This window comes from Strigops habroptila, chromosome 8, assembly GCF_004027225.2.
Source record: "Strigops habroptila isolate Jane chromosome 8, bStrHab1.2.pri, whole genome shotgun sequence".
NCBI lineage: Eukaryota > Metazoa > Chordata > Aves > Psittaciformes > Psittacidae > Strigops > Strigops habroptila.
The window spans coordinates 25,934,448-25,954,657 of record NC_044284.2 but is presented as its reverse complement, the minus strand read 5'-3'; the positions used below and the strand labels follow the sequence as shown (position 1 = coordinate 25,954,657).

General features: G+C 37.9%; 1 protein-coding gene across 2 annotated transcripts in view; it reads right to left on the bottom strand.

Annotated features, from left to right (window-relative positions):
• The window catches only part of LEKR1 (leucine, glutamate and lysine rich 1), a 59,758-nt gene that overhangs the window by 24,060 nt on the left and 15,488 nt on the right, over positions 1 to 20,210 (bottom strand). For both annotated transcript variants that reach the window (XM_030495246.1, XM_030495247.1), the window contains 3 exons: positions 11,382 to 11,501; positions 10,595 to 10,770; positions 7,057 to 7,242 (listed from right to left, as the gene is read on the bottom strand). In XM_030495246.1, the coding sequence (XP_030351106.1) occupies positions 7,057 to 7,242; positions 10,595 to 10,770; positions 11,382 to 11,501 (482 nt within the window). The remainder of the gene's footprint in view (positions 1 to 7,056; positions 7,243 to 10,594; positions 10,771 to 11,381; positions 11,502 to 20,210) is intronic.

The window sequence follows — 20,210 nt, the reverse complement described above, 5'->3', positions numbered from 1 at the left end:
GAAGTCTCTAAATCACTAAAGCTGCCAGGAACTGGGAGGATGTGCCAGAAAAAGGAGTGCCCGTTTCTTATCTTCCCCAACATATGTTGCTGACCACTGCCAGGACTGGGCTTTCTGGACCTCTGGTCTGACCTAGTATGTTAGTTCTTTCATGTTCGCATGTAAAACAACCATAGAAAAAGCAAGAGAAGGAACCAGATTCTAAGTAGTTTTGAGTGGTACAAATCTAGAACACCCTCAGTGCCCCCAAATGAATAAGCCAGCAACTGCATACACAATGCAAACATGACAGCAATTTTCCCCAAGACCTTTTGAAGTGTTTAATTAGAGAAACAACACTATCTCAGCAAACCCTGCTCCCTTCTCTCCCCCTACTCACACAGGGACATGCTACAAGTACTTCTGCGGTCAAGAGGGATTGCTTACATGGTATTTTCTCAGCCGTGGCCAAGGTTCACACTGACATCAAAGGATTTGCTCCTTAAGCCTTAATTTTCTGCATATGTTTCTGCCTTTTTTCACCCAAGCTAATTGGGAAATGCCAGAAATGGACCTACAGACCTGCTTCTCCTATGTATTAAAATGAATTTGAAATACTGTCACTTACCTATTGTCTGGGAAAACTGAAGATGGGAAAATGGAACTTCTGACCTTAGTCTTCCTTGAAGACAGATTATATATTGTATATTTCCTTTAACATGGATTCCTGCTGTTCCCCAAGAAGCAAAGTGGGGCCCTCCTTTAACTAAAAATCCCAACACCTAGTTGAAGAGAACTATGATGCTGTTCTTTCCATCGTATTCATCTGTTTCCTCTTCCACTTTAAGAGACTGCTGAAAAGCGCTAATGAGCAATTGCTTCGTCTAACCCATTTGTCACATTCTGTTCAAACACTCATACTGCATTCCCCAGCTCTCACCCTTCAAATTCTTAGTACGGCAGCTGGAATTAATAAAAACATATTTCAGCAGTATTTGTAGTATGAATAGTGGATATTTGAACTGCAGCCTACCTAAAACTACAGGAAACTATTCTCTCTTTGAATTTTCAAAGCTCTTCAAAGCGGTCTTTAAAGTGTCATTAAAGACACTTCATGCCGATGAAAATACTGCTCCTTCTTTCCATGAAGAGTGCTAACATTCCCCACTCAAACTACCCTGCTACTCCTACAGCTGCCTGCATTTTTCAATCATCTTTCATTAGTCTTATTATGTCAGCAGACCACTGCTAAATTTATATTTAGTAACTTAAGTAGCCCATGAAGAAGTAGCATCAAAGGATTTAAAAGACAGATTTCATATTCATAGCTAGCAATTTAAACCCATACAGAGGTAAACCTGTAACTATAAATGGGCTAAAGAAAAACTGCAATGACTTTGTGAAGAAAAGTTATTCTAGATCTGTGATTAAATGGAGGAAAGGATTTGGCTGATAATAAAAATGAAAGCATAGATTATCAGTTCCTCTCTTTTAGGATCATGGACTACTGCAGCTCTTCTGCCACTGTCAACCCTAAGAATACAGACAAAGACACTATCACAAGGCATTATTGCCTTTTTTGTTTGCTTGTTTTGTGAGTCTATTTGATTTGACAATTATTGACCAGACCTTACCCTGCACTGAGCTTTTTTCAAGACCTGTCATCTCCAGCTAACTGGATGATGCATTGTGAGTCTGAACAGTGGGATGAAACCAGCAATCAAATTCACCTCTCTGGCAAAATGTAACCCACAAAGATAATTTTTGGAAAGACATGAGAAGCACAAGAACAAAGAAAAAAATAGTAGAAATTAATCTTAGTTTCAGCTCTTGCAAATGACTGCTATCATATGAAATATTCAATAATTTACAATTCTGTGATAAATACACAAAACAAGAATCTTCAAAATATCAGCTGCAGAAAGGAAATTTCAAAACATTTAAATGACAAATCCTGGTAGGTTTTTATTTTCCTAGAGTACTGAACTATTTCAGTACCAAAGAGAGATATTAGCTTTAAAGTAGTTTGTGAAGGTAAAAAACACAAACCAAACCAAACCCCACCCCAACCTATGGACATTCTAGATCTTGCTGATTTCCTACACACTGACTTTACATGGTGTAAATCCACTACCTGGAATTGATTTTCACTAAGATCAAGTAAGGCAATGAAAAAAGAAGCATTGTTAGTTCCTACTGATTTATTTTATTACAATGGCAAACTCATATAATATTTAACGTTTGTTTCATTTAAAAAAAAAAAAATCATGTTTTGTATTTCAAAGAGAACATTTTAATCATCGGTACGTTAGCCAGCTTTATGACCCCTATCCAGCAACAAGTTCTACTTAGACAGTCTTCTTCAAATGCATATAGATGTATGTTTTACTGACCTATTCAGGCAAGGTAGAACAAAAATGCCTGAGCTAGACATCTTTCTGCCTTGAAATCTCCTTGATACCCACATCAAACATTTTACTGCTTCTTAATAACTGATTTATTTTGAAGTAACCACTATATTTTTTTATTCATAAAAATAAGTTTAAAAATACCTCACATAAAACATCAACATGCTTAGCTGATATTTTAGCTGTTCATTAAGATTTTGCAGTTCTAACACTATGTATGAATTCCAATATATGCTGTTTTATTTGTGTTTCTCCACAAAATGTTGGCTATTTCCAGTTCTTATTATATGAGTTTAAAAAAGAAATCCAACACATGCAAAGTAAGTAAACAGTGAATAAAAATCAAAGAGCACAGCATGATGAGCAGCCATCATGGTGACTCTTCTGCTCAAGTATTACACCAACAAGATGCCCGAGAATCCACACAGTCACAATAACCACTTCACAGACTTCCTGAGGGAAGGAGTAACTCTGTAGAGCACTGTAAATCTTCAAACGTCTTTATAAACATAAACAAGCAGCTTCCCAAATATTCCCTTGAAGTGGGTAGGAAAAAAGGGAAAAGGGAAAAGGGAAAAGGGAAAAGGGAAAAGGGAAAAGGGAAAAGGGAAAAAAGAGAAAAGAGAAAAAAGAGAGAAAAGAGAAAAGAAGACATAGATGGTAGCTCTTGGCTGGCTTTCCAATGCCAGCAGTGGAAAAAACTAGTAAAGATGTAAGCATGGACAAAACTTTTTCAGAGTATTCTAACATTTTAGGCTTCTTTCAAGAGTCATGTCTTCGCTTTCAGTTATGTCACATCAAAGTAAAAAATAACAATTTAGTTCAATAAATCCCAAGATTTTCCTCTCATCAAAACCAGAACTCTATTGTTGCTCATATTAATGCTGAATTCCACAGGCAGCGTAACTGCTGAGAGCTGAATCACAAGCATCCTCCACAAATTAACTCGGAGGAGTATTCTGGATGAAAGAAGCCATTTTGGAAAGTTAACAGTAAGAATACATTCCAGCCTTGAGACACGATACTCACCACCTGGGTTGCCAATTAACATGTCTTTACTTTGTCATTTCCTATAGAAGCCAACAAGCTTACCAGGTGATAAGCAAGTCTCATTAATACTGTTTGGAAGAAAAGTCAGTGAGTGTTCTTCATGCCCAGAGGCAGGATGGAAGAAATAAAGGCAGAAGGAAGCATACCCACTAACTCCAGTATGTTACAGACCCAAACACCTAGCCACCAGAGGGGGATTCAACACCGTCACTACAATATGCAGCTTCTTCAACCATAAACATGGAACAGAAAGTCGTCTTTCAGAGAACAGAAGACTCATGGCCTTTTCAAATTTTTTGCAGCACAAGATTTAAATGTAAAATCCAATGACTTTTCCAGCCACCCCACCCTTGTGAAAGCCACGGACACTTTTCCTGGAATTTACTCCATTCTCCATGGAGTAAAAGGTGGGCAAAACTGAAAAAGTGTATTTTTTACAACGCATGTGAACAAACTATTAACTCATTGTTTACAGGAACCTCTGAAGTAAACAGTTTTACAAAACCAAAAGGGAACTCAAAGGGTCATATAGCATAAATGTAACAACACAAATATCTCATGTAATGATACTACATCACATATTTGAAAACTTAAAAAGATTGTTTTCTTAGGCTCAAGACCCCTTTATATCAAGGCGAGACACACAAGGAAGAAAAATTATCCTGTAATTGCTCTTCTAGAGTTCCTGCTCCTTCCTTTGAACTGCACTGTGGTTTTCAGCAGTGAGAACAAGATCCTGAATTAAATGGACTTTAGACTTTCTATAACGTCAGCAAGTGCCAACATTCCAGCTCCCAAGAATGCCTGTGAACTACCAATGAATTCACGGGCAGTTTCACATGCCCACATACAGCCACCTCACCAAAAAAAATTAACTCAGTAATGTGCAAGATTATCTGAGTTACATTGAACGTGGCACCTTACAAAAAGTAAAATCTACACTTCCAGAAATTCTGCAAAGTTCTTCAGGAACAACAACAGTCTGAACACCAGCACTGGCAATTTAACTTGTGTCACCCACAAGTTTTTGATTTCATAGGAAAAAAAATTAAAAAACTTTTCAACACAAACAAAATGTCAAAGTATGATTCAGAAGGAACTATTTTTGCACTGAGATTATTTTATTATTGACTAATTTTCTCATCTAAAAGAAAAATGCATGTAAAATTTAATTTTCCTCAAGGCAGGCATGTGGTACACCCAGTCTGAAAGTTGCAGAAGCTCAGATTTCTAGAGAAAGGTAAATAATAAATGATCTAACTGCTTATGACTTATCACTACTTGTGTCTATTCCTACAATGACAGAAGATAACATATTCTTGAGAAGAAAGTTTAAAGTCTGGTTATATTGAACACATTAAAAAAGCCTAGTATTAAGGCAAAACGAGCATTTTATGTCCACTGCTTCTTCGAAAATACAACACGGTGACCAAAACATCACAATACATAAGCACATAAGAAGCACGTACCAAAATGCTGCTGCGTGGATTTTAAACAGTTATCAGTGACAACTATCCGAGTGAGATGGAAATCATTGCAATTATCAGCACTTGTAGAATACCCAGACTGCTGTACAAGTGACAAGGTTACTTCAGCATAAGTAAAGACAGAAAGTAAATGTTGAGAAACAAAACACTCAGACTATTCCAAAGGATATAATTTCCAAGTTTGGGACTGTGGCGTTGTAATAGTCAATCTGGCAGTTACACATGTACACAGATTATTGGGATAAAACACAAATCCCTTAATGGAGGAGAAACACTTGTCTTTTGAAAAGAAGTGATGCATTTTTAGCATCTCTTCCAAACAAGTTTAAAGTAAAACATGAGGAGTCATAGGCAAACTTATGCTCCTGGGACAAGCAATGTCATTTAGTTAACCAGTGCAACCAATTAATTCCTTCAGTTTTGTCTTTTCTAGCAACGTAATCTTGAGCTTATTTGGGATTTTGGCTTTTTTATTACTATTTTTTACTCAGACACTTGTCTGGGTAATACATATTTATATATACACATATATAACACATACTATATATATGTAATGTAAATATAATATTGAAATCATTTACTTTTCTTGCAAAACAATCAACACAGTAGATACCATTTATGTACTACCAACATTTTATCTCATGTATCCTAAAAATTCTCTCCTAGTGATTTTACATACAAGCCGAACAAAAAGGTAAAAATTTTCACAACTATCCAACAGTGTGTTCAAGATTGTCTTTAGATTTCCTTTTTAAACAGAATTGATGCATTTCTTTCCATTTATTCAGGTCTTCAGAAAGAGAGAGTGCAGCTAATGACTGATAGCTTAACACTTTTAAGGCAATCCCCAAATCTTGTCTGCCAGAGTTTACCCTGAACAGAGGACTAAGTAAGAAGACGTAGCTACAATCAGACAATGAACCTACTGAAAAATGCCATGGGCAAGTTTTTGAGATGCTGGAACGCTTAGCAGCTCCCCAAGAATAAAAAGAGATAAAAGTGGATGCTGTGAATAGTCCATAGAATAATATTTTCAGAGCAAAATGTAACTGACTTTCTTTCATATAAAGTTTCTTTTTTTAATAAATACCACAAAAAGGAAGATGTATCAAGTCTGTTTCTTATATGGACACTGTCTGGAAAATGATGTCGAATTATGTACTCATTTCTACCATTCAAACGCATCACTGCTGGAACTTTCTTAACAGTACTGTTACACAGTGACAAAAATAAAGACTGTTCTCAGCAACACGGGTTGATAACTCATGGGATGGTATCTGCAGTCTCACATTTGTTATTATCACCGGTATTGAAGGATCAGTCAAATTCCTTCACCATGACTAGCACTGAGACCTACTGCTTTAAATTTGACATTACATATTGTGCATAAGGCAGCATGGTAATTGCTGTGCCAGTGTGATGACTCAAAACTGTGCCGAGAACATCACAACCTCTGTATGTTTTCAAGGTCTTAAAATGTCTCTGAGCCAGCATTATGAATACAATGCAGCTCTAAAAAGAAAAGAGATTCAAGCGATACTAATACAAATAATCTTTTTGTAATGAGTTATTGTCTCAACAGAGCTCTGAAGATATTAAAATTTCAAGTGCTATCACTGCTCTTAGAGTTTCCCAAGAGGATTCTCTAGATTCTTGAGACACACTATCAAGGGCAAATCATTACACAGCCTCAAGTTTCATAAATCTATGAGAAAAAGAGACTGGCTTAGCCTGAGTGACTTTTCAGTTCTGTTGATGACAGTCAAAAATCCTTCCTGGCCTTCCACTCAAAATGAAAGCATTTTGTTTCATTTTAATCTCGGAGCCTTCTCCCTGATGTTTTACATAAGACTGACAATTAACAGCATAACTACATTACCACCATCTTCACTGTTTTCCTCCCTTCCTTCATTTTCCCCCTCTCACTCAGCTGACTCGTGTTCCCAGCAGGGCAACAGACTCCTCAGAATGACATACTGCCTGTCTGACTGCACAACACCCACATTTTATTAGGGCCTGCATTGGGCTGTGGAGTGCTTTCACAGTAACAGCCACAACTTCGGTGCTTTTAAAAAAACGTTTTTAATTTCATTTTACTTGGAAGTTTGCTTAAAACATCAAAATTCTCTTACCTAATGTTTCCTTTTGTAGTTCACGGCATCTACTTTGTAGCTCATTCCCTTGCTGAAGTGAAGTTTGAAGCTGTTGACTTTTCAGCTCAACTGTGTCAGCCACTACTGTCAGATGTTTTACCTTTTCTTGGAGGCATTCATTCTCTCTCTGGGACTTAGCTAATCTTTGATTCAATTTGGGTATTTCTGAGGAGGAAAAGAAAAATCATATAGGCTGTTGTCAAATGTACCTTCTTCACTAACAAGTATTACACCTGATTTACAACTCCAGGACTTCAGCATCCTGTAACCTGAGATTGGGTAAGGATCAACACTTCTGCTGAGAATGTAGGGCACCAAAAGAAGTGCTTTGTGCAATACCTCTTTACACAGATAACTTCTACTTAGCCAAACACATATTATTGACAAATAATACAAATTTTATTCTAAGCAATAATATGTATTTCTTGTAAGATCTCAAAATCAAATTAAAATACATGTATATATTCCACATGAAATAACAACAGGTGACAGAAATACTTGGATTCAAGCCTTCTATCTTCAGAAGATACACAAACCATTGTCGACATACAAAACCAACTGCAGACTCATTGAAATGAATTTGAGAAGATATCAACGGGGTTAGCCTCTGCTCAAGCTCAGTTTGAAACTTCTGGTTCAAATGATGTTTGGGCATGTGTATTACATTTTATTTTCTCACTCCTTAGATGACTACTGCTGTTAAAGTAATCACAAAGTGTATCTTTCTTATATAAAATACAGGTTTTGTCTCTATTTTTCATCAACTCTTCAATGAGGGAGAGCAGCAGTCCCAAGGAAGTTTCCTTGGAGGTTTTTACTGCGAGGTAAACAGCTAAATTGTGGGTGAGGTACAGTAGGTCTCCTATATTTCCATGTTTTTTCCTGAGTTCAGTTATCCTCAATGAGTACATTCGAACATTTCCAAAAGTAGTTGCAATTCTTTTCTATGCCTTCTCCAACTACAGCCCTGAAAGTTCCATTGTCCAAAGAACTTATACCACTTTTATTTACATTAATAATAACAATATTCCAGTTAGATTAAGCCTAATTCTATTGTCAAGTCAGCTATTACGTTTCATATGCTGCCCACATGCAACTTTTAAGTCCTTTGTGTCTTGCAAATATTTTCATTATCTTTCCCAACAACTCCACACTTACATTGATTTATTGTTAGACTAAATGATGTAAATACCAAAAGATTTTCTTATACTTCTTTCTGCTTGCCATTAATTAACCAAGGCTAAATAACGTACATATACAAGAGTTTTTATAAGCTGTTTTCAAACTAACCAAACTGGTCTAGGTATAAAAAGTAGCACCTCATGTAACGTTTTTCTCCTCAAAATCTGAATGGAAAAGTTCTGAAAAGCTTGCTGCAGAAAGAGTAAGGTACAATACACAAAAATTTACTATATGTTAATATGTTACCATATGTTAATAATTAGCAACTCATAAAACAGAACATAAAAACTTTTAAATGGCACTCACAGGCCAAAAAAAAAAAAAGTTACTAAATTTTTTTTATTTAGAAAGCTAGATTTAACATTAGATTTAAGGATTATATAATATTCACAGCATGGCATCATTCTCAATAGGATATGTTTAGGATATGTTGAATGCAGCTGGGGATACAGAGCCTGTATGGTACATATAATCCTTAAAGAACCTGAAAGACTGCACTTCTGCTTCTATGCAGATATCCTATATATTTGCAGCATTACAACAAGTTAAACAAGGAACACACCAGAAAAGAAGCCTTAAAATGTTATGGATCTCTTTGAACCTGAAAATGCCTGCAGAAACACATGTTCATATTCCCTTTATTAGCTAGAAGTAGGCAGAGAATGAGCGCAGGAAGAGAGGAATCCTTAGGGACACACAATACTTTCTGTGCTCAGTCTAATTAGGAGATGAAGTCATGAATCAAAATATGCAATATTGACTCTGACATTTAAATTAATTGTTCTTACAAAAACTGAATACTAAAAAACTGATTTTCTGGCCACGCTCATCTTCAGCAGGCAAGAGCCCTGCCTTCTGGGCTCTCTGCTGCCTGGGCTCAGGACATCCTGACCTCTCTTTTCAGACTCAGGCACAGTCTCAGTGGGATGCGTGCCTACTCGCTACTGCGGCACAGCTGCCCCACTTACTTCTTCCCAGTCTGAACAAAGCAATCATTGAAAACATTAAAAATTACTTCTAATTTCACAGGAAGCATAGGCTACTGGAGAGCTATTATTTAAACTGAAGCTACATATTTTCTGAGATATGCTGTGCATGCAGGTTTCACTTAAGCTGTGAATTTGCATGGGAGTTAATGCGGTTTCACCAGCAGAGTGATTTGGGAGATGCACATCACCCACCTTGCCCTTATATTCCTTCTGACAAGGACAGAAAACATGGTATCAGCTCACCTACTTCTTCATTATCTTATAACCCTGATAAAACTAACCTACACAGCAAATAGCAGCTCATCAACTCATACACACTGAAAAAACATAAGGTAGGGAATACATAGATGAAAATTAGGTCTAAAGGCCATTAAAGTTGCAGAAGTCAGCATAGGACCTGTTTGGATGCGCTGGACGTTAGAGTCTCTAATTACACTACTGCACACTTTTTCAGCAAAACTAATCTCTTCACTGAGGCAGAGCAAAAATGGTATTTAAGGATGAATCTGAGTTTTCAAGTCTGACCGCCAGCCTGAGGGCTGGGCATGACCTTCAGGAACAAGCCGTCAGTTGTGACTTGCTCTCAGCTTCTCTTTTGCTGAAGACTGCCCTTGTTTGAGCAGGAAGCAGTGTGTGGGCCAAGTGAATTATTCGCAGCCCACGGGCTGCTCCACAACCCTTTCAATCCCAAAGACCCCTCAGATAAAGAGAGCTGTATTTGGGTATTACTTGTTCTTATTCAGAAACGGAAGGAGGGAGCAGTTGCTACATGTTGGGTGCAGGTTTGTTCATATACAGTGGCTCATGTATTCAAGGCAACCCGATGCCTACACCAGTAGACTGGTCAACAGAAAAGGTGCAGCCTGCCCACGCAGCAGGGTGGCAGTATTGCAGGACCCTCGAGCAGCTCCACAAAATGATATTATACTGCTGTCACATAGCATCACGTGTATATGTGAGCATGTGCAAAAAAACGGCAATAGAAGACATAAGGCAAATTAAAATATCTTCAAGTCTTTGTGTTGCAATCACATCTATATACTCATAGTAAGTATATTACTTATGTTTCAAATCATGGCAAGTACTAATATTACTTCAGTTTCAGTCCGACCTGGGTCAGAACTGAACAATTGGTCCAGCACACTAATCTGACAGGAACTGGACTGAGTTCAATGCAGTTCATGCGGTGCCACAGCAGCAGATGGGGTCTTCCATTACTTTGGATAGGGACAAGTTAACATCCGAATTAGAAATTATCTAATTAATTTTACCTTCTAATTTACTCTGTTACACTCAACTACCAAAAAATATTTAATCTGACCCAAAATTATTGCAAGATGATTTACCTGTCAAAGCTTCTTTGCTAACCGTTTTTATTTGTAGAAAGATTTCTTCTTTCATGGCAGCCCAGTTCTCCAAATTACTGGAGATGACTTCTTTAATACTGTCTAGTTCACGTCTAATAAAAGGAAACAATGAGACTGCCTTGTTCAGAGTTGAGCAATGGTGTTCCAATGTATTTCTGCAAGACAGAAAAATAATACCAAACATTTTCAAAATGACAAAATACTATTAGTAAACTTGGGAACTAAGGTAAACTTCACAATTACTTTTATGTTATATGATAATTTATACTATATTGGTTTACAACAATTTGTTGTATTTTGAATATATTTATAATAAGTTTCTCCCTTGCAAATATTAATTTAGAACTTACATGTATAAATGATGACAACTGTACAGACAATTGCACAATCACTTTTTACTGAGAAATCAGAGTGATCATGTTTAAATGACTCTATGTAAAGCTTATGTTGACTCTTTATAAACAATGTATATAGGAAATACAGTATTTCCAATGCATTGCAAACAAGTGGTACACACTTGCTTTTAAGTGTTAATGCTTTTAAATTTGTGAATAACTTATCCTTAGCAATCAGCAGTGGTATTTTCTGGTCACATTTGCTAACACTATAGCATCTCACTATATTCTGGAAAAGCAAGAAACACTAAGATGGTTATAAACACTCCTCTCACTCACAATATTCTCCCAGCCTGTGCCTGCATCTCCACTGAATCCTCTTGACTGATTCGCAGGAAGCACAACATCAGCATTTCTTTTTGGGTTCTTACCTGAGCACTTGTGATTGTTTGTAGGCAGCTTCTTTTTCCTCTTGGAAATACCTCAAATCTTCTTTCACATTTTTTAAATCATCTTGCTTATTTTTAAGTTCCACTGTGAGGGTTCTTATTCTATAGACGTAAAGAAAATAATCAGAAAGTACTAGTTGCACTACTAAACAACCTCTAACTTAAGTTTCAACTTTAAATTAAAAACATGGTGAAAGTCTTTTCAAAGATGATAATCACACATTTTAGACTGAGGTATCAGATCTCCAAATGGAGGGAATTTAATCTTTTGGCCACTGTATGAGCCACTTGAGCAACTCTTTCAAAATAATATTCATACCACATTTGTAAAATAATGTGGAAATGTATATGTCCAATATCAGCTTATATGCAATGTGATATAAATATCTTAAGAATCCAGTGTTCATTCACAGATGCAACACTGAACTCGTTCATCCTCCAAAAAAACCATAGGCCATTATGAAAATCTCAGTTTAAAGTTCAACTTGGGTACCCAGCTTAGGGGCTGAAATACCTAAAATGTAGGTACTTTGTCCCAGCAGGGTGATGAAAACAAGGTACCACAATGAGCTGCATAGGTTCTATACACAACTGCAGGCATGTGCAGGGAAGAGTAATGGAGAGCTTATTTAAGTTGAAGAGGAAATTCCCTCAAGTCAACCAACCGCAAATACTAAATATTTGGTTATGGTTACCATAATTGTTTTCCATTCAGATTGTTTATCTATTCCTTAATTTCAGACATTTGCAAAAGATGGATCCCAATTAGTCACTCTTTTTTCCCCTCACCCTCAGTTTCACACTCGTGATCATGGAACTGTACTTCCACATTGCTGAATTAGTTAATGGTGTTCAGCAAATAGTAATAAAAAATACTCATGTAAGATACATTCCTGTACCTTATTTTTACACCAACTGGAATTTAGGCCTCTGTTGCTTGACAACAGCATTTTAAAGAGCTAAAGAGAAACTTTTCACACAAAATGTTTCCACTAGATGTTACTTCTATGTACTCAGACAATGACATTAGCATCAAAATGATAAAAAATGTCAAATTAGTAAGATTATTTTCCTACATTTTTCTTCAGGAAGACTTAGGGAGAAGGCAGGAAGCTCTGAACTAGACCTAGGTTTCCATGTTCCCACAACATGCCAGAGAAAACACACATTTATTTTCTGTACTTCCTCCCTTCCTTTCAGAAAATAAACAAAACAAAACAAAACCTGAACAGATTTCAGGCCTAGAACACTGTTGATCACAAGATGAGGTGGGAAGGATGTGATAAATCCTGGCTGGGTGTCCGGGTCATGCCAGAGCACCAGCTCTCCTCTGTTCCCCTCTCTCTCCTAATGCCCCTCAGGACACCTGCAAGCAATTGTCTTACAGAAGAGGATGGAAGGAGACACTGTCACAACACCCTATATAAGTATTTGCGTCAAGTAGATCGAAAAAGTTTTTCATGCTTCCTCCTCCTTGGTCTTTCAGTGTGCTTCATCACAACAGCACATGACAGATTCTTCAATTATAGCGCAGCTGACATATTTCAGCATTCTACTTCAAATCTGACACCAAAAAAGATCCTAAATTTGGGTCCAGGAAAGAAAAGCTTACTGTTATCAGGACTCACAAACACATTGTGTACCCTCCTCCTATTAAAAGTGCAAATTGAACTTACTTCAATGAGATTATGACATTGCAGAAGTACAGTATCTATGCTGGGGGAAAAGTGATCAGAAACAGATGATACGTGCTCATGGTTATGTACAAGAGTAGTCAACTCAAGATGGATAATAAGTATAAAGTAAGGAAAAAACATTCTTTCTTCACAGCTTGTTTCACAGCCAGCAGACAGAAACCAGACACCTCACCTGATGAGGCTGACCTGGTGGGGGCATTCCCCATTTATGGGATTTCCCACTCTCACAGCCACACTCTTGCAGTTGGCAGCCAGACTGCCTGTTCCCCAGCCAGCTCGGCCCATTCCCACACCAGCTGTAGTGGAGGCTGCACTCACCTGGAAGCACGCAAAGATGCAGCCGGCTCAAGGTGGATGTTCAGTGCATTTCTTAACATCTGAACAATCTTCTCATTTTAATTGCTTCAACTTTTGTATGTGTATTTTGAAAAAAACAGCTCCATGATAAGGCACAGGAGAACCAACCAGTATCTCTTACCATCATTACCTATTCACAGGAGAGAGAGAGGAGGATAGCAGCCCTGGGAAGCATGGGGAGCTTTCCATTCCTGCACAGCTGTGTACAGTGCACTCGCTGGCCTCCTGCCTGCTCAGGATATGACCCACCTTCGTGCTGGACTCTAAGCCACAGCAAACACAGCTGCCCAGGTCAAAGGAGCAGATGGCTGACCTGCAAGTTTTTCTTTGCCTCTAAAATTTACGTTTTGAACTTCTTCACTACAGCAGTGGTTCTGACCTGATTTTTTTTCAACCACAGTTATCATGATGTAAATAAATACATTTTAAACAGTGTTTTTCAACAACTTGGGACTTATTCCCACAATTGTAGTGAAATGAATGGAACCATACAGGAGTAACAGACAGTTGAATCCAATTCCCTTCCTTTGTTACATGCGCAGAAAGAATACCACATAGCACATCACTACTGCTTTACAGCACTTTTTTCTATTAGCTGTAGATAACCACTCTAATATAGCCTTCTGTCCCCAAAAGCACTACAATGATATGCAACTGTTAAAAATGAGTCCCTTTATAAGCTTTCAACACCTACTGTTAACCCACAGCAAGCAGAGTGAATGATCTATTTGTCTACTGGTGACTCATTGTCACAAGTAAATAAATAATATTTGAATCAGCAAATATTTTACAAAACCAAAGGATGGCAGAAGCATTACATCAGCCTTTATTTCAATTTAAAAAACCAAAAGAAAATAGGAATGATTTATGGAAAGAAAAAAAAAGAACAGCGGGCCATAATGTTAATGTGCATTACTTGCTGTTCTCAGACAGATCATCTATAACGTATCTGCACCAAAAAGCAAATTTAAAAAATTAATAGTCCTGATAGAGAAATTTGGATCTGTCCAGCTCTGCCAAAACCAAAACCGAACATCTGGTAGTTAATAACCAAGTTGTTGGGGCTCAACTGAGATTATGGGGAAAAAAAGTGAAGAAGAAATTTCTGCAATTGCCTTTTTTGGAAACTTTACCCCTGCCTACCTGTAAATTTCTTGGAGGTGGAAGGCAGGAGGGGAGAGAATAAAACCTATTTGATTGCATTCAGGAGGAGAATCAGATTGGTGTCACTGACTAACAAGAAAATGTCCATTCCCTTAACAGTTATAAAATAAAATATATTTTTGCAGATGCTATATTCAGCTAACTATACCTCGAGGGGAAAAAAGCAGTAATTTATCATTGAACAATAACAAATCAAAACTCTGGGATCCATAAAAAACTGGATGCTTGTTTTCTATTCTTACTCATTCCAGAATGGGCAGTATTTGAAGATCTTTTGGTTTAAAAAAGAAACTTGCAAATAAGTACAGACAGATTTTCTTCCTCTTTCCATTCCAGAGAACTGATATAATGAGGTTAGCATGGAAGCGCAGCCTCAGAGAGCAAAGGGACATTATCAGTATGTTCTGGTGACTTGCACACAAAGGAACAGGAGAAGGTGGAGAAGGCAAGACAGTTGCACTCAGTCTACTATCATCACCATAAGAATGCAGAAAAAACAAACGTTATTTTGGTGATATTTAGCACAAAGAAAAAAGTTCAATGGGCCATTAAATGCTGGCATGGAGAGAATCATCAGAACATAACTAATCTCGTCCTCTGTCCTATAGTTCACATGAACTGTGAAGATTAACATCATATCTTTGCAGCCAGCATACTTTCTCACTGAATACAGGAGGAAGCCTGCCCAGAGTGGGACTTGAATTATAACATGTTAACTACTAGTGCTGACACAAAAAGAATAGCACAAGAAAATAAAGAAGTAGTTGCCAGCAAACAAATATACTCATTGTCCTAAAAGTAATGACAAGAGCAGTCACGATGTTTGTTTGAATTTAAGATGTTGCATTTCACATGAGTTTAGATCAGAAGAAAGAACCTTTGCAGACTACACGGTACACAGCCCCTTCTGAGTCCCAGTAGGGCCCACTTCAAGCCTGGATGATGGAACTGCATCCTGAGTTGCGTGGAGTCAGCAGGGCCAGTAGGCACAGGGAAGGCTGGAAAATACCATCAATGAAAAAGGTTTCACTACAGTGTTTTTGGCTCCATGAAGCTCTAGAACCTGCTAATATCAAGGAGTTGCTCATTTTCATTTCAGCATGTTGCATTCCGTCCAATAGGCAAGTCAGTGTGCATCCCTACAAAGAAGCTGAGCATTCATAAATTTGGCATGGAATATGTATAAAATGCACAGTCTGAAACTCGCTGCACATAATATCATCCACAAACTTCTTAATAATTGTCTTTTTTATATTTTCATTCAGCATAGACTGCTCAAGTTAAGACAAGACTATTTAATAGTTTTCATATGCCATGACAAAATCATTCACCTCTTGATTGCAGGTTAGCATATGGCCCAATTTGACAGCAAATGAAAGTTATCTCTGACAACCAATCAAGAGGTTCTTTGTGAAGGTCTCCATCAGTCTCATGCAATTTGACAGTCATTTCAAATCTTGCTTTAATTGTTACCCATCTTTATTATCTTGGCAGAAATACAAGATGTGTTATGAAGACACCCTAGATGATTTTTGCTCCAGCAAAGGTAAACTTCTGGAACAGGCCTGAAAAACAATGATAGAAAGACGATTGCCTTGTCACAAGCACTTCAGAATTTATCTTTGAAGAAAGCCAAGATTTCATTTCCCAGAGCCACCAATCCAGCTACCAGTTCATCTACAGTAACTACAGTTTATGTAATCTGCCATAGTAGTAATACTCTACTGTCAGAGCAGCAAAACTCAGCAATAACTTCTTAGAAGTCAGTGGAGTTGCACTGATTCGGTTAAAAAGAAAATAAAAAATACAGTTATGAGCAATTTGATAATTGTCTAAAAAATAAATGGTGCCAAGGCAAATTTATAGGTGACTTTTTACAACTGTACTACAAACTTGCACCTGCAAATCAAATAGAAGTTATCCAAGGTTTATGTTTGAGTATACTTCCCGAGCAGAAATTTTCTTGGTTTCTATACTTTCTATACTCAGGTACAGTACAGACCAAATAAGTATATGAAGTAAGACAATACATTGTGTTTCCCTAATAAAAATATATTTCTTTTTATGTGTTTGGATTTTTTTCAAACTAGAGAAGTGTCTTGCAGATGAAGCCAACTGTTATTACATCCCTGAATGCAAATGTAAACTTAATTTTTCCTCTTAATTCTAAAACAGACACAATCCGAGTAAGCCCATCTTTTCATTACTTCTTCTTTGCCAAACATGAAATCTCTTTTTTCATATCTTCCCCCTGTTGAGGGGCTCCCTGACCTCCAAATCCACAGAGCCCAGTGACCTAGAGCAGCAAGCGACCTTAATCCTCCCTATACTCACTTCTTTCCTTTACTAGAGAATCCTTCAGAAAGCAGTCATAGCCAAAAAAGCGTGTACCAGATCTTATTCTGGATAGCCACCTTCCCGTTGTGCAGTCTTAAAAGCAGAGTTAAGTGCAAGAGGCAGCCAAAAACAGAAGAGAAAATTGGTTTCTTGGTGTGAAAGGATTAGCCCGAGTTTGCCCTCTGGCCCCATCCAAGTTTCACTGCTGTGTGGCCATACAGAGCTCCAGAACATAAAACCTTGTCCTGTATGCACATGCACACAATATATTAACCTTCTTCAATAAATAACCACAAAGCTTTCAAAATTCAAGATAATAAAGCCGAACCCCTGTGGATTTCAGCAAGAAATACTGTCTGAGTCTGAACTGAATAGTTGTTTAAGGCTTTGTAGTTATGCTCAGAATCATTTTACAGATCAAGCTTACAAATCTCACATTAAATTATAAAGTGGAGGTAAGCAGAGGCATGAAAAATTATTTTATTCTTGCTTTTAACCAGTGGTCACAAAATGGATAGTAGCTATACCCAAGCAATTGAAAGTTTTAACTTAAGCATATAGTGTGAACAAATGACCACCCATTAGAGGAAAGGAAAACAAAACCACCAAAAAACCCAAAGAAATGTGCATCACACCATTTTCTTATCTCTACCATACAACAGAGGGTACTAAACACAAATGCAGTTCTCTGACAATTTATTGATACCATAACCAGGTTACAATAAAATAGTATCTAAGCATTACTTTAATCTCTCATATGCCACTGTGCTGTCCACAAGGAGTTAAGTTATACAACAACCCGTTGATCTCTTCCCCTAGCAAACGGGTAAATATGGCCTTTGCCATTGTACAGGATGCTGTGCAGGGACTCCATGTTGGAACCACACAAGGGTGTAACAGAGGAACTACTCCCTCTAATTCCAGATGGTTTTGAGCACTGAAACTGGAAAACCTCAAGAACTGTAACATGTAAACTGTTCAAACACTAAGCAGAGAAAGAACTGAAAATACATGCCTAATGCAGAAGCCTGCACTGAGGGAGATGAACTACTTTTACTTTTCTGAGAAAAGTTAGCCATTCACGGATGCACGCATAGACTTACACTGGAGCTGTCTTGTCAGTAAACACCTCTCAAGGCCATTTCTGAATTATATGGCCCCGTTCTCAGGTGCCAAAAAATGTGATAACTTTTCAAAATGTAACTTCAAATTTTAATTTTACTTATTAAATATGAAAATATTTTAAATTAAATGCACATGAAAATTATCATGGAAGCAAAACTGCAGATTTCATGTTGCTTTTTGCATTTTTCATTGACTGCTGTTTCAGCCTCTTCCAGATAAGGAATTTTGTTTCACTGGAAGAAAGTTCATTTTATCCGGAATTTGGGAGAAGGTTGAGCATTCCTGCAGAGTTTTGCACCTCATGATTCACTCTTCTGAACTGTCTCTGTGAACAAACTTCTCTTGCTTATTAATAATTAATCTTGGCACTTAATCATGTTAATAGAAAAAAACGTGTCAAAACTAGAACCACCACAATTTTAATACATCAAGAGTGGGCCTGAGCTATTGCTCGTCAGTAGCAAAAAGCATGCATCCCATTGGGAAGACCGTGGCTGCAACATACTTTGCATAAGAATCTAACAGCAAGAGATTATTTCCCGAAGGCAGTGTGCTGATTTGCCTTCTGAGACTGTGACAAGATCTGTCAGTGGTTTTTTTTTTTTTAGGTACAGAAGCGCACTGCTGTACAGACGGTGAGCACAGAACCTGGGTCCCACAGACCCCGTTAGGACTTTTGCAGGCTGTAGGCACAAGCCTGAGCCATACCCCATTCATCATGATGACACCAGCAGGGCAAAATGCACTTAGCAGTTTGCAATTATTAAAAAGAACATATTGAAACAATCTGGCATTATACAAAATTCTGCTTTTTCCTGCTTAATAAGTACACCCTAAAAATTATCATGCAGCTAAATAGAGATGTACTGTTATTTACAAAATATTCAATAAGGAAGCTGAAGGCGCTGTTTCTCAGTAAACTTCATATCCTCTCTTCAGAAAATACACACACATGGGTGGCACTTCCAAGTACAAACCTCTTGTGCGCTTCAAAACATTGCAACTTGAGCTACCTAAAGGTAGAATTCAGTGCATAAAGAGCCAGAAAAATTCCAGCACCTACATGCTCTATAGTCTCCCTACAATGGGGAACCACCGAATTATTTCTTTTTGCTAGGAAATGATGAGTGTGAAACCCACGGGCTCACTGAATCCCATGCCCAGCTGATAACTCTTGGCAGCTTGGTGTATTTACTGGTCTTTTCCAAGCAGCCATTGAAGGAGCACACACCTGAGACACACACATCATCTATAGCATGATGAAGAACACTCATTTAGTACTTTATGAACTGATTTCTTCTTATGTGTTAGATGATGCACCAGTATCATTCTGAAAATACATTACAGGGCTGCAGTGATTATAACATTTTGTTCATTAGTCATTTAAGGAACCTGAACGTGCACAAGTCCATGGGACCTGATGAAATCCATCCATGGGTCCTGAGGGAGCTGGCAAATGAAGTTGTTAAGCCACTACCCATCATATCTGAAAAACCGTAGCAGTCAGGTGAAGTTCCCAACGACTGGAAAAAGGGAAATATAACCCCTATTTTCTAAAAGAGGAAAATGGAAGACTCGGGAACCTAAAGACCAGTCAGTCTCACCTCTGTGCCTGGCAGGATCATGGAGCAGATTCCTGTGGAAACCATGCATGGGCACATGAAAAACAATGAGGTGGTTGGTGACAGCTAACACGGCTTCACTAAGGGCAAATCATGCCTGACCAATCTGGTGGCCTTCTATGATGGGGGTACAGAACTGATGGACAGGGGCAGAGCAGATGATATTGTCTTCCTGGACTTGTTTGACACTGTCCCACACGACATTGTCTCTAAACTGGAGAGACATAAATTTGATGGATGGACCACCCAGTGGATAAAGAATTGGCTGGATGGCCGCACGGGAGACCTCATAGCAGCCTTCCAATATCTGAAGAGGGCCTACAAGGAGACCAGAAAGGGACTCTTCATGAGGGACTGTAGTGATAGGACAAGGGGTAGTGGGTTTAAACTTAAACAGTGGAAGTTCAGGTTAGATATAAGGAAGAAGTTCTTTACTGTGAGGGTGGTGAGGCACTGGAACAGGTTGCCCAGAGAAGTGGTAAATGCTCCATCCCTGGCAGTGTTCAAAG